The sequence below is a fragment of the Canis lupus genome, chromosome 8, assembly GCF_003254725.2.
Source record: "Canis lupus dingo isolate Sandy chromosome 8, ASM325472v2, whole genome shotgun sequence".
NCBI classification, from domain to species: Eukaryota; Metazoa; Chordata; class Mammalia; order Carnivora; family Canidae; genus Canis; species Canis lupus.
This window is the reverse complement of record NC_064250.1, coordinates 10989039-11008859: the sequence shown is the minus strand read 5'-3', so window position 1 is coordinate 11008859 and position 19821 is coordinate 10989039. Positions and strand designations below refer to the sequence as shown.

General features: G+C 35.1%; 1 protein-coding gene across 20 annotated transcripts in view; it reads right to left on the bottom strand.

The window, feature by feature from the left end:
* The window catches only part of NUBPL (NUBP iron-sulfur cluster assembly factor, mitochondrial), a 230390-nt gene that overhangs the window by 16855 nt on the left and 193714 nt on the right, over positions 1-19821 (bottom strand). For 8 of the 20 annotated variants that reach the window (XR_007412676.1, XR_007412677.1, XM_049113623.1 and 5 more), the window contains 2 exons: positions 13546-13604; positions 2766-2837 (listed from right to left, as the gene is read on the bottom strand). Coding sequence is in view for 12 of the 20 variants with exons in the window: in XM_049113623.1 (XP_048969580.1) it covers positions 2766-2837; positions 13546-13604 (131 nt within the window). In the remaining 8 variants the exon portion in view is untranslated. Of the gene's footprint in view, positions 1-2759; positions 2838-9121; positions 9249-11831; positions 13605-19821 lie in introns of those variants that run through there. The other 12 variants (XR_007412678.1, XM_025444249.3, XM_025444256.3 and 9 more) reach the window with 5 other exon arrangements.

The following is a 19821-nucleotide window of genomic DNA, read 5'->3' as shown; positions in this document are numbered from 1 at the left end:
TTTGTTGTAATTTTTATAAATATATTTGAATTTTTCAGCACAAATAAATAAATGGAATTATACAGTTTCTTCCACTTTTTCATCTGCCACTTTCACTCAGCATTAAGATTTATTAATGTTGTATCAATAATACATTCCGTTTATTTCTATGAAGTATTTTATTGCAAAGATATCGCAAATCTGGTGTGTTCATTCACCATTTGGTGGATATTTCAATCATTTCCAGCTTTTGGATATTATAAACAAAACTGGTAGGAGTATTTATTTGCATAGAAGTTTTCAGGAAATATATGTTTTGTTTCTCTTGGGTAAATATTTAGGAGCAGAATAGTTAGATTGTATGTTAGGGCATGTTTACCTCTTTTAGAATATGCCAGAGTGCTTTCCAAATGTAAATCAACAGTGTATGAGATAGAGTTCCAGTGGATCCATATCATCGCCAAGAGTTGGTGTGGTCAGTTTGTTTCACTGTAGCCACTGTTGAGGTTGTGTAGTGATATCTCATTGTGGAGTTTTGTTTTTGAAGCTTTTGGGGGGGGGCATTTTCCTAGTGACTAAAGATGTGAGCATTTTTCATGGTGCTTTTCAGTGGTATCTCTTTCTTGGTAAGGTCTCTAGTCATCTTTTGCCCATTTTAAAGTTACGAATTTTTCTTTGGTCTATCTAATGGTTTGTAAGAGTTCTTTGTATAGTTTAGATACAAATTCTGTGTCAGATATGTTTTATAAATGTTTTCTCTTAAGTCTGAAAATTGTCTTTTCTTAATTGTGTTTTTAAACAGCTGTTTTAACTTTTATGAAGTACAATTTCACCTTTCCTTTTACAGTTTTATAGTGATTTTTCTATGTCCTATTTAAGAAATCTTTGCCTAACTTAAGATGATGAAGATTTTCTCTTATGTTTTCCTTCTAGAAGTTCATGGTTTTAGATTTTGTATTTAGGTATATGATCCATTTTAACTTTTGTAGATATATAGGTAAAACGTAAGTTCCGTTTCTTTGCAAAAAGATTGTCTAATTGTTAGAGTACAGTTCCTGAAAAGATGATCTATTCCTCATTGAATTGCCTACACACCTTTGTTGAAAATCAAGTTATCTTATCAAGTTTGAATCTATTTCTAAACTCTCCGTTCTGTTCCATGGATCTACATGTCAATCTTTACACCAAAACCACAATGTCTTGATTACTATAGCTTTATAAAAAGTCTTGGAATCAGGTAATGTATGTGCTCTGATTTTAATCTTCTTTTTTCAAAACTGTTTCCACTATCCTAGACCCTCTTTATTTATTTCCATATACATTTTGATTTTTTTTATACTAACCTTGTATACTGCAACTCTGCCTACATTGATATTAGTTCCAGTTACATTTTTGAATATTTTGGGGAGTTTTTTCTATAGACAATGATGTCATCTGTGAGTGAAGACAGTTCTATTTCTTTGTCTGCTTTAGTTACTACCTTCAAAAAATGAGTTAGGAAGTGCTCTCTCCTATTCTGTTTTCTGGAAGAGTTTCTATAGAATCAGCATTATTTCTTCCTTAAATTCTGGTATATATTTTTCCAGTGATGACATCCTGGGCTGGGGGTTACTTTGTTGATTCTTAACTACAAATTACATTTCTTTACATAATTTATGGCTACTCAGGTTATCTACCTCTTCTTGAATAAGCTTTGGTAGTATTTTTCTCAAGGAATGTATCTATTTCATCTTAGCTGTCAATTTTATGGGCATAAAATTGTTTGTAATAGCTCCTATTGTACTTTTAATGTCTGTAGGATCTTAGTAATATCCCCTCTTTCATTCCTGATGTTGGTAATTTAAGTCTGTCTCTCTTCTAAAGGACCCTGGCTAAAGGTTTGTCAGTTTTCACTTTTCAAAACATCAGCTTTTGATTTCACCGATTTTCTCTACTGCTTTTCTTCTCAATTTCGTTTGTTGCTTCTTTTTTTCTGTTTGTTCTAGATTTCACATACTTTTTTTATCTCCAGTTTCTTTTTCTAAAAATTAATGTTTTTAATTGAAATTTGATTTGCCAGTATACAGTATAACACCCAGTGCTCATCCCATCAAGTGCCCTCCTCAGTGCCCGTCACCCAGTTATCCCACCCTGCCCCACCCACCTCCCCTTCCACTACCCTTTGCTTGGTTCCCAGAGTTAGGAGTCTCTCATGTTTTGTCACCCTCTCTAATTTTTCCCACTCATTTTTCCTCCTTTCCCTTATAATTCCTTTCATTATTTTTTATATTCCCTGTATAAGTGAAACCTTATTAAGATTGTCCTTCTCCAACTGACTTAATTCACTCAGCATAATACCCTCCAGTTCCATCCACGTCAAAGCAAATGGTGGGTACTCATCATTTCTAATAGCTGAGTAGTACTCCATTGTATACATAGACCACATCTTCTTTATCCATTCATCTGTAGATGGACACCGAGGCTCCTTCCACAGTTTGACTATTGTGGAAATTGCTGCTAGAAACATCGGGGTGCAGGTGTCCCAGCGTTTCACTGCATCTGTATCTTTGGGGTAAATCCCCAGCAGTGCAATTGCTGGGTTGTAGGGTAGCTCTAGTTTTAACTCTTTGAGGAACCTCCACACAGTTTTCCAGAGTGCCTGTACCAGTTCACATTTCCACCAACAGTGCAAGAGGGTTCCCCTTTCTCCACATCTTTTCCAACATTTGTTGTTTCCTGTCTTGCTAATTTTTGCCATTCTCACTGGTGTGAGGTGGTATCTCATTGTGGTTTTGATTTGTATTTACCTGATGACAAGTGGTGTGGAGCATTTTCTCATGTGCTTGTTGGCCATGTCTATGTCTTCCTCTGTGAAATTTCTGTTCAAAAAAAAAAAAAGAAATGTAATTTCTGTTCATGTTTTTGCCAGGTTCTTAATAGAGAAGGTTATTTCATGATAGAAGATTTCTTCTTTTCTAGTATAGGCATTTAATGCTATAAGTTTTCCTGTAAGCACTATTTTAGGCACACCCCACAAATTTTGATGTTTTACTTCCCTTTCCATTCAGTCGAAATATTTAATTTCTCTTGTTCCTTCCTCTTTGGCATATGGGTAATTTAGAATTGTTTTATTTCCAAATTTTTGGAGGTTTCCAGATATCTTTTTGCTATTGAATTCTAATTCTTACAGTAAAAGAACACATTTTATGTGATTTTAGTTACTTTAAATGTTGATGTACGTTTTATGACTCAAAATATGGTATATTTTGGTGAATATCCCATGTGCACTTGAAAAATAATATACCTTCTGTTGTTTTGGGGAGAAGTGATCTATAAATGTTGATCATTGTTTAGGTCTTCTAATACTATATCTGTCCTTGTTCTATCAATTACTGAGAGAGGAGTATTGAAATCTCTTTGACTATGGATTTGTCTGCTTTTACGTTCAGTTTCATCAATTTTTGCTTCCTGTATTTTAAAGCTATTTTGTTAGGTGAACACATATTTAGGATTGTTACATCTACTTGCCTACTTAACACCTTTACCATTATGTAATATGGATTTTCAGTTGTGGCAATGTGTCTTGTTCTGAAGTCTACTGTGTGTGATAATACTATAGCCATTCTACTTTTCTTTCTTTCCTGCTTGCTTTTTTTCCATTCTACTTTTCTTTAGAAAAGTAAACATTAAAGTAGATTAATGTTTACGTTATATGTCTTTTCCATTTTTTACCTTTAGCTTACTTACCTTTATATTTATATTTAAAATGGATTCTTTATATTTAAAAAAATTTTTTATTAGAGTTCAATTTGCTAACATACAGCATAACACCCAGTGCTCATCCCGCCAAGCCCCCCCCCCTCAGTGCCCATCACCCAGTCACCCCAACCCCCCCGCCCACTTCCCCTTTCACTACCCCTTGTTCATTTCCCAGAGTTAGGTGTCTCTCATGTTTTGTCACCCTCACTGATATTTTCACTCCTTCCCCCCTTTTTTTTTAAAAGATTTTTTAAGACAGAGAGAGAGAGAGAGAGAGAGGCAGAGACACAGGCAGAGGGAGAAGCAGGCTCCGTGCAGGGAGCCCGACGTGGGACTCGATCCCAGGTCTCCAGGATCATACCCCGGGCCGAAAGCGGCGCTAAACCGCTGAACCACCCGGGCTGCCCTCTCTCCTTTCCCTTTATTCCTTTTCACTAATTTTTATATTCCCCAAATGAAAGAGACTATATAATGTTTGTCCTTTTCCGATTGACTTATTTCACTCAGCATAATACGCTCCAGGTCCCTCCACGTTGAAGCAAATTGTGGCTATTCGTCCTTTCTGACGGCTGAGTAATATTCCATTGTATACATAGACCACATCTTGATCCATTCATCTTTCGATGGACACCGAGGCTCCTTCCAGTTTGGCTATTGTGGACATTGCTGCTATAAACATCGGGGTGCAGGTGTCCTGGCGTTTCATTGCATCAGTATCGTTTTCTTTATATTTAAAATGGATTTCTTTTAGATAGTATATAGTAGGGTCTCACTTTTTTTTTTTATCAATTTGATAATCTGTCTTTTGATTTGTATGTTTTGAACATTTTCATTCATTGTACTTATCCATATGCTTAGATAAAAGTCTGCCATCTTGCAAGCTGTTTTTTTTTTTTTTTTAAGATTTTATTTATTTATTCATGAAAGACACAGAGAGAGAGAGGCAGAGACCAGGCAGAGAGAGAAGCAGGCTCCCTGCAGGGACCCTGATATGAGACTCAATCCCAGACCCTGAAATCACAACCTGAGCCAAAGGCAGACGCTCAACCACTGAGCCACCCAGGCATCCCTTGCAAGCTGTTTTCTATTTGTTCTATCTGCTCTTTGTTCCTTTTATACTTCTATTTCTGCTTGCATTTGGATTAAGGATTTTTGATTCAAATTTATCTCCATTACTGGCTTTTAAACTCCATCTTTTAAAAAAGTTAGTAATTGTTTAAAATTTACAGTGTTTGGCTTTAATTAATACTTCAAATAGTATTATATCTTTTCTCATATAGTATAAGAATCTTATAACAGTATACTCCAAATATATCCCCCTTATTTTTGTTATTGTTTTCATATATTTTATTTTTATATATGCTATAAGTCCATAATGTATTGCTATTATTTGGTATTTAGATAATTTTCTTTTAAGATGATTAAAAGCAAGGCAATAAGAACTTTTTAAAAAGATTTTAATTTTTTTGAGAGACAGCACAAATGGAGGAGAGGGGCAGAGGGAGAGGGAGAAGCAGGCTCCCAGCTGAGCATGGAACTTGATGTGGGGCTTGATCCCAGGACCCTGGGATCATAACCTGAGTCAAAGTTAGATGGTTAATTGACTAAGCTACCCAGGCACCTCAAGACAATAAGTATTTTTAATGTTTATCTTTATTTCAACCATTTTTCAGAGATCTTTAGTTCTTTGTATAGATCAAAGTTTCCATCTGGTGTTCTAATTCCCTCTGCCTAAAGAATTTCCTATGGCATTTATTGTAGTATATACTGTTAATGAATTCCCTCAGCTTTTGTCCAAAAAAAGGTTTTCCTTTTTCTTTTTAAAAAGATGTATTTGAGAGAGGAGAGCGAACATGAGTAGAGGGAAGGGCAGAGGGAAAGAATCTTCAAGCAGATTCTCTGCTGATAGCAGAGCACAACATAGGGCTACATCCCACAACCCATGAGATCATGACCTGAGCCAAACCCAAGAGTCAGATGTTTAATCAACGGAGTCACCCACATGTCCCAAGTTTTTCCCTTGTGAATATTATTTTCACTGGCAGAGGTTTCTGGATTGGTAGGGTTTTTTTCTAATTTCAGCACTTTAAAAATCTCCCTTTGTTGTTATATGCCTTACACAGGGCTACTATATATTCATATTTTTGTTTCTGTATGTAATGTGAATTTTTCCATTTACTGACTTCAAGACTTTCTTTTTATCTTTATTTTTCCTGCAGTTTCAAACTGTTATTTGTTTTAAAAATTCCACTTGGGGCCTTCTGAGTTCTGTGAATTTTCCAGTTTGATACTTCTCATTTTATCAAGAGAATTCTTAGCAGTCATCTCTTCAAATATTTTGTCTGTCCCAGTGATCCTTTCTTCTTATGAGGTGAGATGCCAATTTATTCCCAACTTTTGCTCATACATGTGGCATATGTGTGTAATTCTTTATTCTCTTTGTCCTTCAATTGGATAAATAAGAACTACCTATATCCAGGTTCATTGATTCATCTGTCAAGTTTTACTGATGAGTCCAAAGACATTCTTGATCTCTGTTACTGTTTTCTTTTTCTTCTAGTATTTCTATTTTATTTGTTCTCATGCTTTCCATCTATCTGTGAAATTCCCCATGTGCTCAAGCATGTTTCCACCTTTTCCTTAGACCCTTTAACACATATTCACAGACATTCCTTATTTGATAGTACAAACATCTGAGTCATTTTTCTGTCTGGTTCTGTTGAGTGTTTTGTCTTTTGTTAAGGGATTGATTTTTCTTGTTATGTATTATAATTTTTAAAATGTTGGTTTTTTAAAAATTATTGAAGTATAGTTAAAATACAACATATTAGTTTTAGGGGTACACCATGATGATCCATCAATTCTATACATTACTCAATGATCATCATAAGTGTAGTCACCATACAAAATTATTACAATACTATTGACTATATACTCTATGCCACACTTTTCATCGCTGTGATTATTTATTAACTGGAAATTTGTATCTCTTACCTTTACCTATTTTCACCCACCCCCCTACCCCAAGCCCCTCTGGAAATCACCAGTTTGGTCTTTGTATCTATGAGTCTGTTTTCTTTTTTGTTACTTTGTTTTTCAGATTCCACATATAAGTAAAATTACCTAGTATTTGTCTTTCTCTGACTTATTTCACTTAGCATAATACCTTCTACATCTATCCATGTTTCCACAAATGGCAAAAAAAATTCATTATTTTTTATGGCTGAGAAATAGCCCATCTCACACACACATACACCCACATCATATCTTCTTTCTCCATTCAGATATCAGGGGACACAAGTTGCTTCCATATTTTGGCTATTTTAAATAATGCTACAATAAACATAGCAGTACATGTATCTTTTTAAGTTAATGTTTTCTTTTTTTTTTTTTTCAGGTAAATATCCAGTAGTGGAATTACTGGATCATTTAACATTTCTATTTTTCATTTTTTGAGGAACCTCAGTTTTTCATGCTGGCTGCACCAATGTGCATTCTCAACAGTGCACAAAGGTTCCCTTTTCTCCACATCTTTGCCAACACTTGTTATTTTTTTGTGTTTTTGATACTAGCCATTTGTGACAGGTGTGAGTTGTTATGTTGAGCATCTTTTCATGTGCCCATTGGCCATCTCTAAGTCTTCTTTGGAAAAGTGTCTATTCAGGTCCTTTGCTCATTTATAATCAATTTTTTTTGGAGGCTGAGTTATATATGTTTTGGATATTAATCTCTTATTGAATGTATCATTTGCAAATATTTTCTCCCATTTAGTAGGTTGCTTTTTTTGTTTTGTTGATGGCTTCCTTTACCATGCAAGAACTTTTAATTTGGTGTGGTCCCATTAGTTTATTTTTGCCTTTGTTTCTCTTATCTGAGGAGACATATCCATAAATATGTTACTAAGACCAATGTCCAAGAAATTATTGCCTATGTCTTCTTTTAGTTTATGGCTTGAGTTCACATTTCAGTTGTTAATCCATTTTGAATTTATTTTTGTGCATGGTGTAAGAAAATGATCCAGTTTTCCCAACACCATTTATTGAAAAAAACTTTCTTTTGTCATTGTATATTTTTTCCTTCTTTACCATAGATGAATTGACCATATAAGTATGGATTTATTTCTGGGCTCTTTATCCTGTTCCATTGATCTATGTGTCTATTTTTGTGCCAGTACCATACTGTTTTGATAACTATAACTTTGTAGTCTATCTTAAAATCTGGGAATGTGATACCTCCCCCTTTGTTCTTCTTTCTCAAGATTTCTTTGGCTATTTAGGGTCTTTTGTGGTTCCATAAGAATTTTAGGATTAGGGGGATCCCTGGGTGGCTCAGCGGTTTGGCTCCTGCCTTCAGGCCAGGGCCTGATCCTGGAGTCCCGGGATCGAGTCCCACATCAGGCTTCCTGCATGGACCCTGCTTCTCCTGTCTGTGTCTCTGCCTCTCTCTCTCTCTATGTGTGTGTCTCTCATGAATAAATAAAATATTTTAAAAATCGTTAAAAAAAAAGAATTTTAGGATTATTTGTTCTAGTTCTGTTATCTTATAATTGTTTACATTGAATGCTGGACATATGTGCAGGGCAGCAGAAATGGAGGTAAATAGTATTTACGGCTGAAAATGTGCATGACTTTTGTTAGAAACAATGTACAGTTCTGAGTTAATTTAGTCAGGAGTTCATCTTATTTAGGTTTTGTTGTTATGATTACCTTCAGTACACTACTGGCTTCAGATCCCTCTGTTATTACCTTGTACTTAAGTTGAAGGATAGGTTGCTCTACTCTTAGCTTTTGATCTCTCTATTCATATTCTTTACCCCTCCTCCTCCACCAGTGGACACTGCTAATATTTGATACTTAGTGCTTGCTAGCTTGCTGCAAGGCAGGGGATTCTCTGTTGTCTGATCCAGCCTTAGCTTAGGTAAGCCCTATGTCCCTGAGTCTTGGTGAATGGGCTTTCTCAGTGATACCACCCCTCCCTCAGTGATAGGATGTCTTTAATGGCCAGGGTCAGGATGACCTCCTGTTCTCCTCCATGATTAGAGGGTTTTTCTATTTCCTCTCTGGCAGTCATAATGGGTTTTCATCTGAGGACAGGTTTACTATCCTCCCCTAGTGACTTATTGGTGTTTGTTCCATAGGGAAGGAGAGTTAGGCAAAGTTTGTGCTTTTCTCAAAACATCAGCTACTCTCCTTCTCCAGGCCTCAGACTACTTAGGGCTGTCTCTAGTCCCTTGCCCTAACTAAGCTCAATTCTTCTCTTGGGCACCTTGTAAGATCCATAGAGAAAAGCTTATAAGTGGGTGCAAACTCACCTCCATTAGCAGTTTCCAGAGGTTGTGTTTTCTCTGTTATCCCACACTCAACTTTTAGCAATTTGTTAAAAATTTTCACTGGATTTTTCTAACCTGTTTGTAGGGAGCTTGTCATCTCTTCTGTGTTTTGCCAAAGGTATACTTGCATCCTGTCTCTCCTTGAAGGAGTCTGTCTTTTCATACACGTCAGATGACTTGGTTGCAATGTAACTTAGGATCTCTGGTGGGTTTAAGAAAATTTATGATTTTGTAGATCATACAGTTTTTTTCTTTTTCTAAGAGTAGTATGATGCTCTTCCTAGTCTTCTCCATCCTAAACAAAATTGAAACTCTCTAGTAGTTTGTTGTTGTTTTGAACGTCACAAGCTGGCCCCAAATTTATATGAAAATGAAAAATATCAAGAATTGCCAAAGCATTCTTGAAGAACAACAAGGTGATGGTGAACAAAACAGTAAGTTACTGATGCAAAGGCAGACAAATAAACCAATGAGACAGAATAAAAGTCCAGAAACAGAGTAATAGAAACACAGACATTTAGTTTACAACAAAGGTGGTACTGCAGAAGAGTAGAGGAAACAGAGAGTCCCACTGGACATTTACAATTAGATAACCATAAGAAAACAAAACAAAACAAAATACTTAAAGGGTACCTCACCTAATAACAAAAAAATAATTCCAGGTGGATTTAAAAACAAAATATAGAAGGCAAAACAACGTTAAAACTTCTAGAAATTAATATAGGATAATATCTTCATGACCTTGGGGCACTGCACAAAAATCAGTATCATAAAGGAAAATAATAAATTTGAGTATGTTCAAATTAAGGTTATTTGGTTGTCAAAAGACACCATTAAGAGAGTGAAAAGCAAATCATAATAGAGTGGGAAAGACTTCAACATAAAACTGACAAGGATTCATAAAGTGCTCCAACAGCATAATAGAGAAATGGGCAAGAGATTTGACTGGGCAGTACACAAAAGAGGAAATATAATTAGCCAATAAATATATGTAAAGGTACTCAATTTCACTTGTAACATGGAAATGTATGTTAAAATCACAATGAGATACCACTAAACAACTACCAATAATTCTAGTCTCATAAATAACTCAATCGAAATGGAACACCAAGAAGTATGTATAAGAATGCTCAGAGCAGCACTATTTCTAAGAGTAAAACATTGGAATCAATCCAAATATCCATCTACAGTGGAATGGGTAAGTTTGGTATACTCAAACAACGTAATATTCTACAGCATATAATATGAATAACTGCTATATGCAGTTAGAGGTGGAACTCAGAAACAATAAAGAGCAATTATATAGAGCAAAATAAAAGCAATTAATACACAGCAAAATAATGTATCATTCCATTTAATATAAGTTGCAAAAAATAGGCAAAACTATAATGTTGAAGGTGTTAAGACATCAGTAAATAGTTAACTTTGTAAGGGAAGAAGAGGGCAGCAATTGTGAGAGAAAGTACTGAGGCTCCTGTGATGTTGATGTTCCTTCTGTGATGTTCCTTCTTAACCTAGTGTTGGGTGTCCACTTTGCAGATAATTGACCTATATGTCTCCCATGCTTTACTGTATATACCGTATACATTATATACCGTATATTATAACTTCCTCCCATTGTCCCTCATCGCCCCACCCCCTGCCCAGAAAGCTTCTGGCCATTGGTGAACTTACTTTTTAATTAGAAGTGTCTCCAATGGAGTGATGCAAGTATCTGAACTCTAATGTACTCTTTGGTTCTGATTTTCTAGGATTCTAGAAAGGTATTGGTATTTTTTTTGGAGTGTGGTGTTTAAGGGAGAAAATTCTTTTCCTATTTGGAACTGAGAGACACAATTCAGATAATGGTAAAAAATATTAGCTCTATTACTGACAAAAAGCTGGAGTAGAGGGTATGTGACTCCAGTGGACTACCAAATACCCAATCCTCAAATTAGATGAACTTGCCCACCCATGTCCAGGGCAGGGATAGACAGGCTTCCCTGTAGCCTGCCTCAGGAAGCTCAGGATCTGGCTGAAATCAAAGAAATGCAGACAGGAAGAAATTTACCCATAAGATGTATTACTCCTGCTTCCCTGGCATGGAGTGAGTGGGGCAGCTTGCCTTCATCTCCTGGAGAGTAGAATGGAAATTCTCTATACTCTAGGGACATGTGAAGAATAAGGAACAAATATTACCCCTAACAACAGGTGGACTAGCTGTGCTTGACAGTCTATCTTTAAAGTCAGCTCTTTGAAGCTTAGCAAAGGCTGCCATAGGCTAAATTTTAGAATAAGCTTCATTCTCGCTATTACGGTTACTTTTTCTTCTTCTACTTATGAACCTGTATATATACTCCAACCACCATCTTTTCTGTGGCTTTCCTGGAAGCATCTGCAGAGACTTGTAGACAAGAGTAAAGGAGAAGAGAGCGGGTAATTTTATGTGTAGCGCTAAGCCATGTATTTATGAGAAAAAAATGAACTTTCGCATTTCTCTACGAGATGTATAAATTGGCACACAACTTTTAAGTGTCTCTGGAGCTTATTTAAATCATTCTTTTTCTAGGTAAAGTTAAGACTGGTTCAAGTACCTGCTTTTTGGTATTTAGAAGTGCTCAATGATTATTTATACCTGTCTTCTCTCAAAAAAATGATAAAAACACTAGTATAAATCTACAACTTAAAGTCATTACTTCCTTCTCACAATGATGATGATTACTGTGTGTTCACAAATACTTTTATTCATGATTTTAATTAGCATGGATAATTTGGCTCAAGTCCTTTTAGTTCAGTCACAGCAGTGTGTGTTTTAAACTTTTATTTTTATTTTGAGGTAATTGTAGACTCATGTGCAGTGTAAGAAACAATGCAGATTTCACTGTGCCCTTTTATCCAATTTCCTCCAACAATAACATCTTGCAAAATTATAGTACAATTATCTCCCAAGATATTGACATTGATATAGTCACAATATAGAACATTTTCATCATCACAAGGATTCCTTATGTTGCCGTTTTATAGTCATACAACTCTCCCCCTTAAACTCTGGAAACCACTAATCTGTTCTCCAGTTCTATAATTTTATAATTTCAAGAATGTTCCATAAATGGAGCCAGATGGCATAAAACCTTTTAGGAGTGGCTTTTTCATTCAGCATAGTTCTCTGGAATTCATACGCATTGTAGCATATGTCCATAGTTTGTTCTTTTGTATTGCTAGGTAGTATTCCATAGCGTGGATATATCACAGTTTGACTATTTGCCCATTGAAAAACTCTGCATTGTTTTTTACTATTACAAATAAAACCTCTATGAACACTCATGTAGTTTTTTATGTGAACATAAGTGTGTGAAAACATGTTTATAATGACATGCAACTCTTTGACTAATTTTCTGGCTATTTAAGCCAGACACAAAACAAAAGATGTCAAGGTATTTGCCAAAGGTCATAGACTGCTTCTTTATCAACTACTGATTCTTATCAGTATTTGCAGCTTTGTAACTATCTTGCTACCTGACCTTGGAAAGCCCTCTGAATTTCTCTGAGCCTCAACTAGACAAGACAAATGTTTTTCAAAGTGTATCATTTGAAATATGAACTCCACAAAATGGTCCTAAATGGGGAAAGGGTCAGTTTCATGGTCTCATAAGTTTTAAGAAATGCTGAATACCATATTTCTCTCTTTTGAAACAAATGAATGTTCTTTGTGTAAAAAAAGGAAGGATCCAGTATCCTGCCACTCAAGTTCAAATTCCAGCTCCATCACTTGCTGAAATAGTAACCTTCAGCAAGACACTTAACACTCCCATATCTCAGTATTCTCATCTATATAGCGGAGATAACACATTACCTCACTCATATGAATGGAAGATTAATTATAAGGACACAAGAAAACACTTAATAAATGTTATTCTATTTCTATCAGAATCAGAATCAAAATCATTATGATCTTATTAAAAATACACATGTCTGGGCCCCACCCCAGCAGATTATATTTAGTAAGTCTAGGGTAAACCTGGTCCAGATGAAGTAAAGGTTTATTTATATTATGAATGTGTCCAAGATAGTCCAAGGCAGGATTTAAATCCAGACCAAACTGACAGAGTGTTGTCATACTTATATCAGCACACAAATTTAGTAAATCCTTTAAATGACTACTCTGTAGTCCCGTAAAAAGAACACAGTTCTTTCCTGACTGGAAGATTGGGCTTCTAACACAAACTCCTGATTCCCCAAGGGGTAATTCATTAAAATAAAATGCAGTTCTGTGCAGTTGGTACACACCAGCTTTCAGTAAATTCCTAAATGTAGTAGTTAGCATTGATATATAAACATTTTATTTGTGAGTTACTGCTTAGCAAATCAAATCTGAACATAAGACATTATTTCCTTAGAAGTACAAGAAAACAACTATGATTACTACTATTCCTGTAGGTTTCATAACCACATTGCTGATTTCCAAAGGTCTTCTTATTGTTAAGCACCAGGCAACATTCCAGAACACTTGCGGAACTCACTTTAGAGGTGGCGGCAATCTTCTTACTACTTCTGCAGCAATCCTCAGGTAAGCTTTGGCCTGGAAAAGAAGAGACTCATTTGTTCTGTATTTCTCCCCAGCAGACATCAAATGACTCATGAACTGTTTGCCAGAGCTGTCTACTGAACTGAATAGTGAAAAGGCTGAGTGAGATGAGGAAATTCAGCAGTGAGAGGATGCTGTTGTATACACTGCAGGTGTACATAGAGGGAAGAAAGAATTTTATTTAGGGGGCAGATACTTAGAAGGTGACTTTCTGAAAAAATATTTAATACCAGCAATTACTGTTTTTAAGCTCTAATTCCCAAGTCAGCAAACTAGCAAACCCAGTCTAGTTGTAGAAAAATTAGATCTTCCTCTTCTGACAAATTGATATCTTGAGTTAGACACTGCAAAACTTTTGTGGCATAAGAGCTGTTAGTCATTTTAAATAGGACTGTTTATTACCACCCTATGGTTTATCTTTGGAAAGCATTTTCCTCATCTTTCTGAGAATGGCATCCAGTACCAGCAGCGAGCACCCTGTAAGGCTCCTTCATCTGCTGAATTTTGGGTACCAGGCAAGAATTTCTGGGATCAGTTGTTACACTCTTCATCTGTGGGCTCCTCAGTGCAGCCAAATAATAAGAACAACAAGCCACTGTGGGCCACAAACTAACCAATGCCTACATGGTCCAGTTAGAATGAGGGTCATGACATTTGCATTCTATCAGTTTTAAATAACTGCAGTGCAAATCTTATTTATTTACCCTATCTAATCTATGAAACCTGTAAGATACAATAGTGGATCTTCTAAAACCATTAATCTATATATTTATATACTTAGACTTATGAATATCTGCTACTTTTACTACTACAACTACTATGACTGATAATAGCTAAAATTTACTTGAGTATTTAATATTTACCAACAAGCATTGTTTCATCTAAATTCACAGCCACCCTAAGGGAGAAATTCTGTCAGTAACCCCACTTTATAGATAAGGAAACCAAGAACCAGAAAGGTGAAGAGACTTGCCCAAAGCATTACAGCTGAATGGGATGAGCTAGTCTTTGAACCTAGACTGACCAACTCTCTGACTGCATGGTAAAAGAACAATTTGAGGTCTGTTTATTGCAACTTGATGAGTGTCTTAAGTGTTTCACTCATTTTCACTTTAAAAAATCATGCTTGAGCCCTAATAGCTGAATTCTTTTGTTTTACCAGAAAAATGTTAAAAGGCTCACCTGAGTCCATAAAAAAAAAAAAAAGTTTCAAAATATGAATAAAGCCCTAAATTTTTAAAAATTTAGTACCAACTATACCAAGTATTTGGCATAAGTAATTTCACTTATGTAAAACAAGCATCATCAACTCAACTTGGATAAGGTCACAAAGGCAGTAAGCTGGAGAATATTCAAACCTGGGTCCATCTAACTGCAAAGCGTAGATCCTTCTACTACATATTAAACAGTAAATCCAAAGTACCAGCAATTTTAATCATAATGCTTGATCTAAAAATGGTTTCAGGGCAGCCCGGATGGCTCAGCGATTTAGCGCTGCCTTCAGTCCAGGGCCCGATCCTGGAGACCCAGGATCGAGTCCCATGTTGGGCTTCCTGCATGGAGCCTGCTTCTCCCTCTGCCTGTGTCTCTGCGCCGCTCTCTCTGTCTCTCATAAATAAATTAAAAAAGAAAAACCTTAAAATAATAAAAATAAAAATGGTTTCACTCTCTGCTGTAGTTAATAGAAACAACAATTTTGCTTAAAAATGGAAATAACATGTACTTTGTAAATAAATATTTCTCTTAAACCTAGTGTGCTGATTTTCACCCATGCATCTTTGTAAATACCTTTTATCTCTATTAGCTTTTCTGAGTATTTAAGCCTAAAATTATTGTGATGAAAATTTAAAGTTCACTAAGGCAAGCTGAGAGAAGGCCATCATTCTCTCATCTTTACATTCTTACTTATGTTAAATTAGAGACATAAACCTATCAGACTACACAAAATACCGAATGATTCCAGAATAATAAAATTTGCTACATTTAACCTTTGCTTTTTAATGGACTATCTCCAAGCTTAAACTTTCAATATATCACACTCAAAGTAATGCTTAGATTGTCATTTGCTAAGAAATCACTAAAAGTGCTTAGTTTCACAGTTTCGATTTCTACAGAACTGTTGAGATTGAATTTTTTCAGCCAACAAATACGTTTTGATTTTTATCATGTGCAAGTCACTGTTTGGGGAAACTTCTAGGATGTAACAATATAAAAGGAAGCCAGAATAGCTCATTTGTAAAGACCTGGGGCTCTGAAGTTGGATAAGCATGGTTTAAAACTTAGCTCCATCACTTATTAGTATGAGGCCTTGAGCCACTTAACCCTTCTAAGACTCAATTTCCACATCTCTAAAATGGCTGAAGTAATAGTATCTACCTCAAAGAGTTTGGGGTAATATTAAGTAATAATAAAGTATGTGTCGTACTGGCACAAAAGAAGTAAATATTAGTGGCTGCTATTATTCCTAGTATATCCTTAAGTACTTTACAATCTCATTGAAAAGCTCACATGAACATGTATTCATAGATACTTCTGGCTGAGGAAATAGTAAACTAAATCCTTCCCTTTCATTTAATCCATAACTAGCAAAAAGGCAAATATGTGTATCATATACCAAAAAATGATTTATATTTCTCAAACTATTAATACTCTTTTTTCATCACCTCAAATATACATAGAATAACACTTCTACCGGAGATTTTTTATTGGGCCATCCAGAAGCATGGTTAAGATAGCTGGATCCTATTTACTCTATATTAACAAGTTAAAGGAAATGGACGGCAATCAAAGTGCAAGCAGTTTTATGGAGAACTTTTTTCCTTTGTCTTTGTTTTTAAAGATTTGAAGTTCTACTTTATCATACACAGTGATTTCATATTAAGATTATATGGTAATAATTTAGAAATTATAAGATAATAAAATTTCCACTTATATTTGAAAGTCTTTACCAGGAATAACTTATAGCACACCTTTCTGTATGTCAATATTAACATTCTTATTTGGCAACAAAAGGATGAAAATTATTGGTCAATCATGGGTCCATTACTTGTGTCCTGAACTAAAGCAAAGGCAAAAAGTAGATAAAATTGAATTACAATTATAATCACACAAACAAAAGGCAATGCTATTGAATTTAAGAGTTCTGAATCCTAAGTGTCTACTTCCTCTCCCCTCCTCTGTGGCTTTCTCTAGCTATTATCTACTACTATATTTGGAGTTTCAATTATTCCCCTTTTGTCAGCAGTGCACATGTTCAGAAAGTTTTGCCCAATGACTGAGAAGGCAGCAGCTTGATGGTGCTTTTTAACTGGTACTGCAACTCTTTCCATCTTTTCTGATGATGCCTTAAATTCAGCATGAACCATATTTTAAATTAATCACTGCAGCATTTGTGTCCTCCAAAAGTTAAATGTTACTGGGAGAGTGAAGTCTCTAATGTCCAATTTTAAAAGATCTGATGCACAGAGAATGACAGCCCTGGAATCTGGTGTTGGGAGGAGGGAGTGATGGGAGATGGTGAAGGTGGAGTTAGAAAGAAAACAAAAAGCTTGGGATGCCTGCCTGGGTGGCTCAGGGTTGAGGGTCTGCCTTCGGCCCAGGGTGTGATCCTGGGGTCCATGCTGGAGCCTGCTTTTCCTTCTGCCTATGTCTCTGCCTCTCTCTTTCTCTCTCTCTCTGTCTCTCATGAATAAATAAATAAAATCTTAAAAAAAAAAAGAAAACTTCATTAAAAAAAAAAAAAAACAACTGAAGATGAAACCTTTACTGATTAATAATTTTACCTTAGGTCAACCCCTAAAAGCAAACAATAAAAAGTGTTGATCTAAGGGGTTAATGATTAACACATAATTTTAAAGGTTCAGTCCCATTAACTTTTGCAGAAGTTTACCATGTTGGCAAGTATAAACTTTATTCTTTAAATGAAGACATGCAAGTAGAATGGGCATTAAACTTCCACAAATACAACAGAATTTGCTGAGAGGGCTGTTACTAGCTATTTCCATTGGTGTTCACAGGGGAAAAGAGAAGGGGGCTATCAGAGGAAAGATTCATCACAAGGGTTAACAGAAGGATACTGTGATATGAACAGGAGGTGAACTAAATTCCAATCTAAATATACATCATAGACACTGAGCTAATCTTGCAATTTATTAGGAAGGGAAGCAGGTATTGCATTGGGAGGAGAATGAATAGAGTATGGTGTCACAGCTGTGAGGGGAAATAGCCTCTAGCACTATCTTGGATAGTTCCTTTCTTTAAATAAACTTCTGCTTCTTCATCTGAAAAATGGAAGATTATTGTATTTTATTATTATACATTATTATTATACATATCTTATACATATACATACAATTATTATATATGTCTCACAAATGTGTTATGGGAATCAAATAAGATAATGTATTTAACGTACCCAAGTATTGTACTACTTCTTAAAACAAGTTAAAGAAAGCATAGCTATTAGTATAGGACCTGGAGTAATATAATGGAAGGAGGCCAATGTTTGCAAGGAAGACTTGTCTATTAATCATATTTTACTATTTATCAGTTCTGTAACCTTGGGAAAATTAACTTCTCTGAACCTCAGTTTCCTCATCTGAAAAATGGGGACTTTTTATACATTGTACTAAGTTGTGAGCACAGAAATTATGTAAGTAAAATGTCTGGCAGTGTCTTGTACACACTGTAATTGCTATTATTATTAGGAGGATATTTAATGAATGTCTGCAATCTAAGAGTCAGAAGTAATAATTTCCATGGAAACAGAATAAATACAAGGCACTATTTTTCCCCCTTTTTCATGGTCATGTCTAAATCTTAAAATTGCTCAGTTTAAAAGACTTAAAAGACTTTAAAAGACTTAAAAGTCTTCAGTTTAAGGTTGGCAATCTGGTACACGAAATTCTCACTACTTTTGCCAAGACCTCACCAAATCAAATCTAGCACAAACTATAATGGGTCAGGCTGTTCTCATTCAGCTAGCAACAGTGAAATGATAGGTCTAATGTTTATGTAAATGTAAATGATATTTTAAAAAACAATTAACTCCAAAAATTAAGATAATGGATAGGTGGAGAAAATACTTTAAAAATCTAAACTTGTAATTGATATAATCTAGTAAGTAATTATTCTTAGTCACTAGAAATCACCATAGAATGTTTTTAGTCTATTCTCAGGAGACATCTAAAAGTGTGTAATTAAAATACACTTTATTTTCATAGAATTTTCATCCACTGCATAACATAAAGTACACCTATGGTAGCTAGGTTGCTAGACTTAAATTATGAGAGTAATAACTTGTTTTTGCTTATCTGAAAGATTTCTAAGAAAAGATTGAAAAGGAAATTTATCATTACCTACTTACTACCTTACTACCTAAAACACAGAAAAAAGAAACACAACAATATGCTACATACTATACTCTATTTTCTCAGAGATCATATCCCCAATAACTCAATCACCTATACTGTAACTACTCTTAAGAAAGGCTAAAAGAACTTGGGTCCCTTGAAAGAAAGAACTCAAAATGAAATACTTTATTTATCCAAGATTCCTGACTGTCGATTTACCCTTACTTTTTTTTTTTTTTTTTTTTTTACAGCTCTAACTAAGCTTGGCTCTTTTATTTTCCAGTTCATGTAAGATTAAAGAAAAGAAAGAAGGAGAGTAGTAGTACTAGTTGTAGATAGCCAAAATAATAGTACTAAAAAGTATATCCATTAGCTAAGGAAGAACAAAAAGGAATAACTATTAGAAGGCTGACTGGGGCTTTTCGGCCAAGGAGCACAAAACTACATCAAAACTGATGCACTCAGATGATAGCTGAGCTTCTAGCTTACGTAGCAAGTGCTACTTAGGACAAAAGAGATATACATGATTGATTTTATTCCTATCTAAAAAAAGAAAGTGAAATAAAAGATTTTATTCTTGAAGTTGTAAAGCTTCAGCAATCTTGAAAATCAATCAACTGCATCCCCAATAACATTGGCTAATGAAACACAACTAGTTTTCGACCATACTTCCTCAATCATAGTTATTAAAATAAATGTAGTGAAAATCCCATCTCTAAAGCATTATAACAATTTCCCTATATCCAACTCAATACTTTAAAAAAATAAAGATTTATTTATATATTTTAGAAAGAGAGAGAGCATGAGTGGGAGGGGTTGAAGAAGAGGGAGAGAAAATTTCAAGCAGACTCTGTACTCAG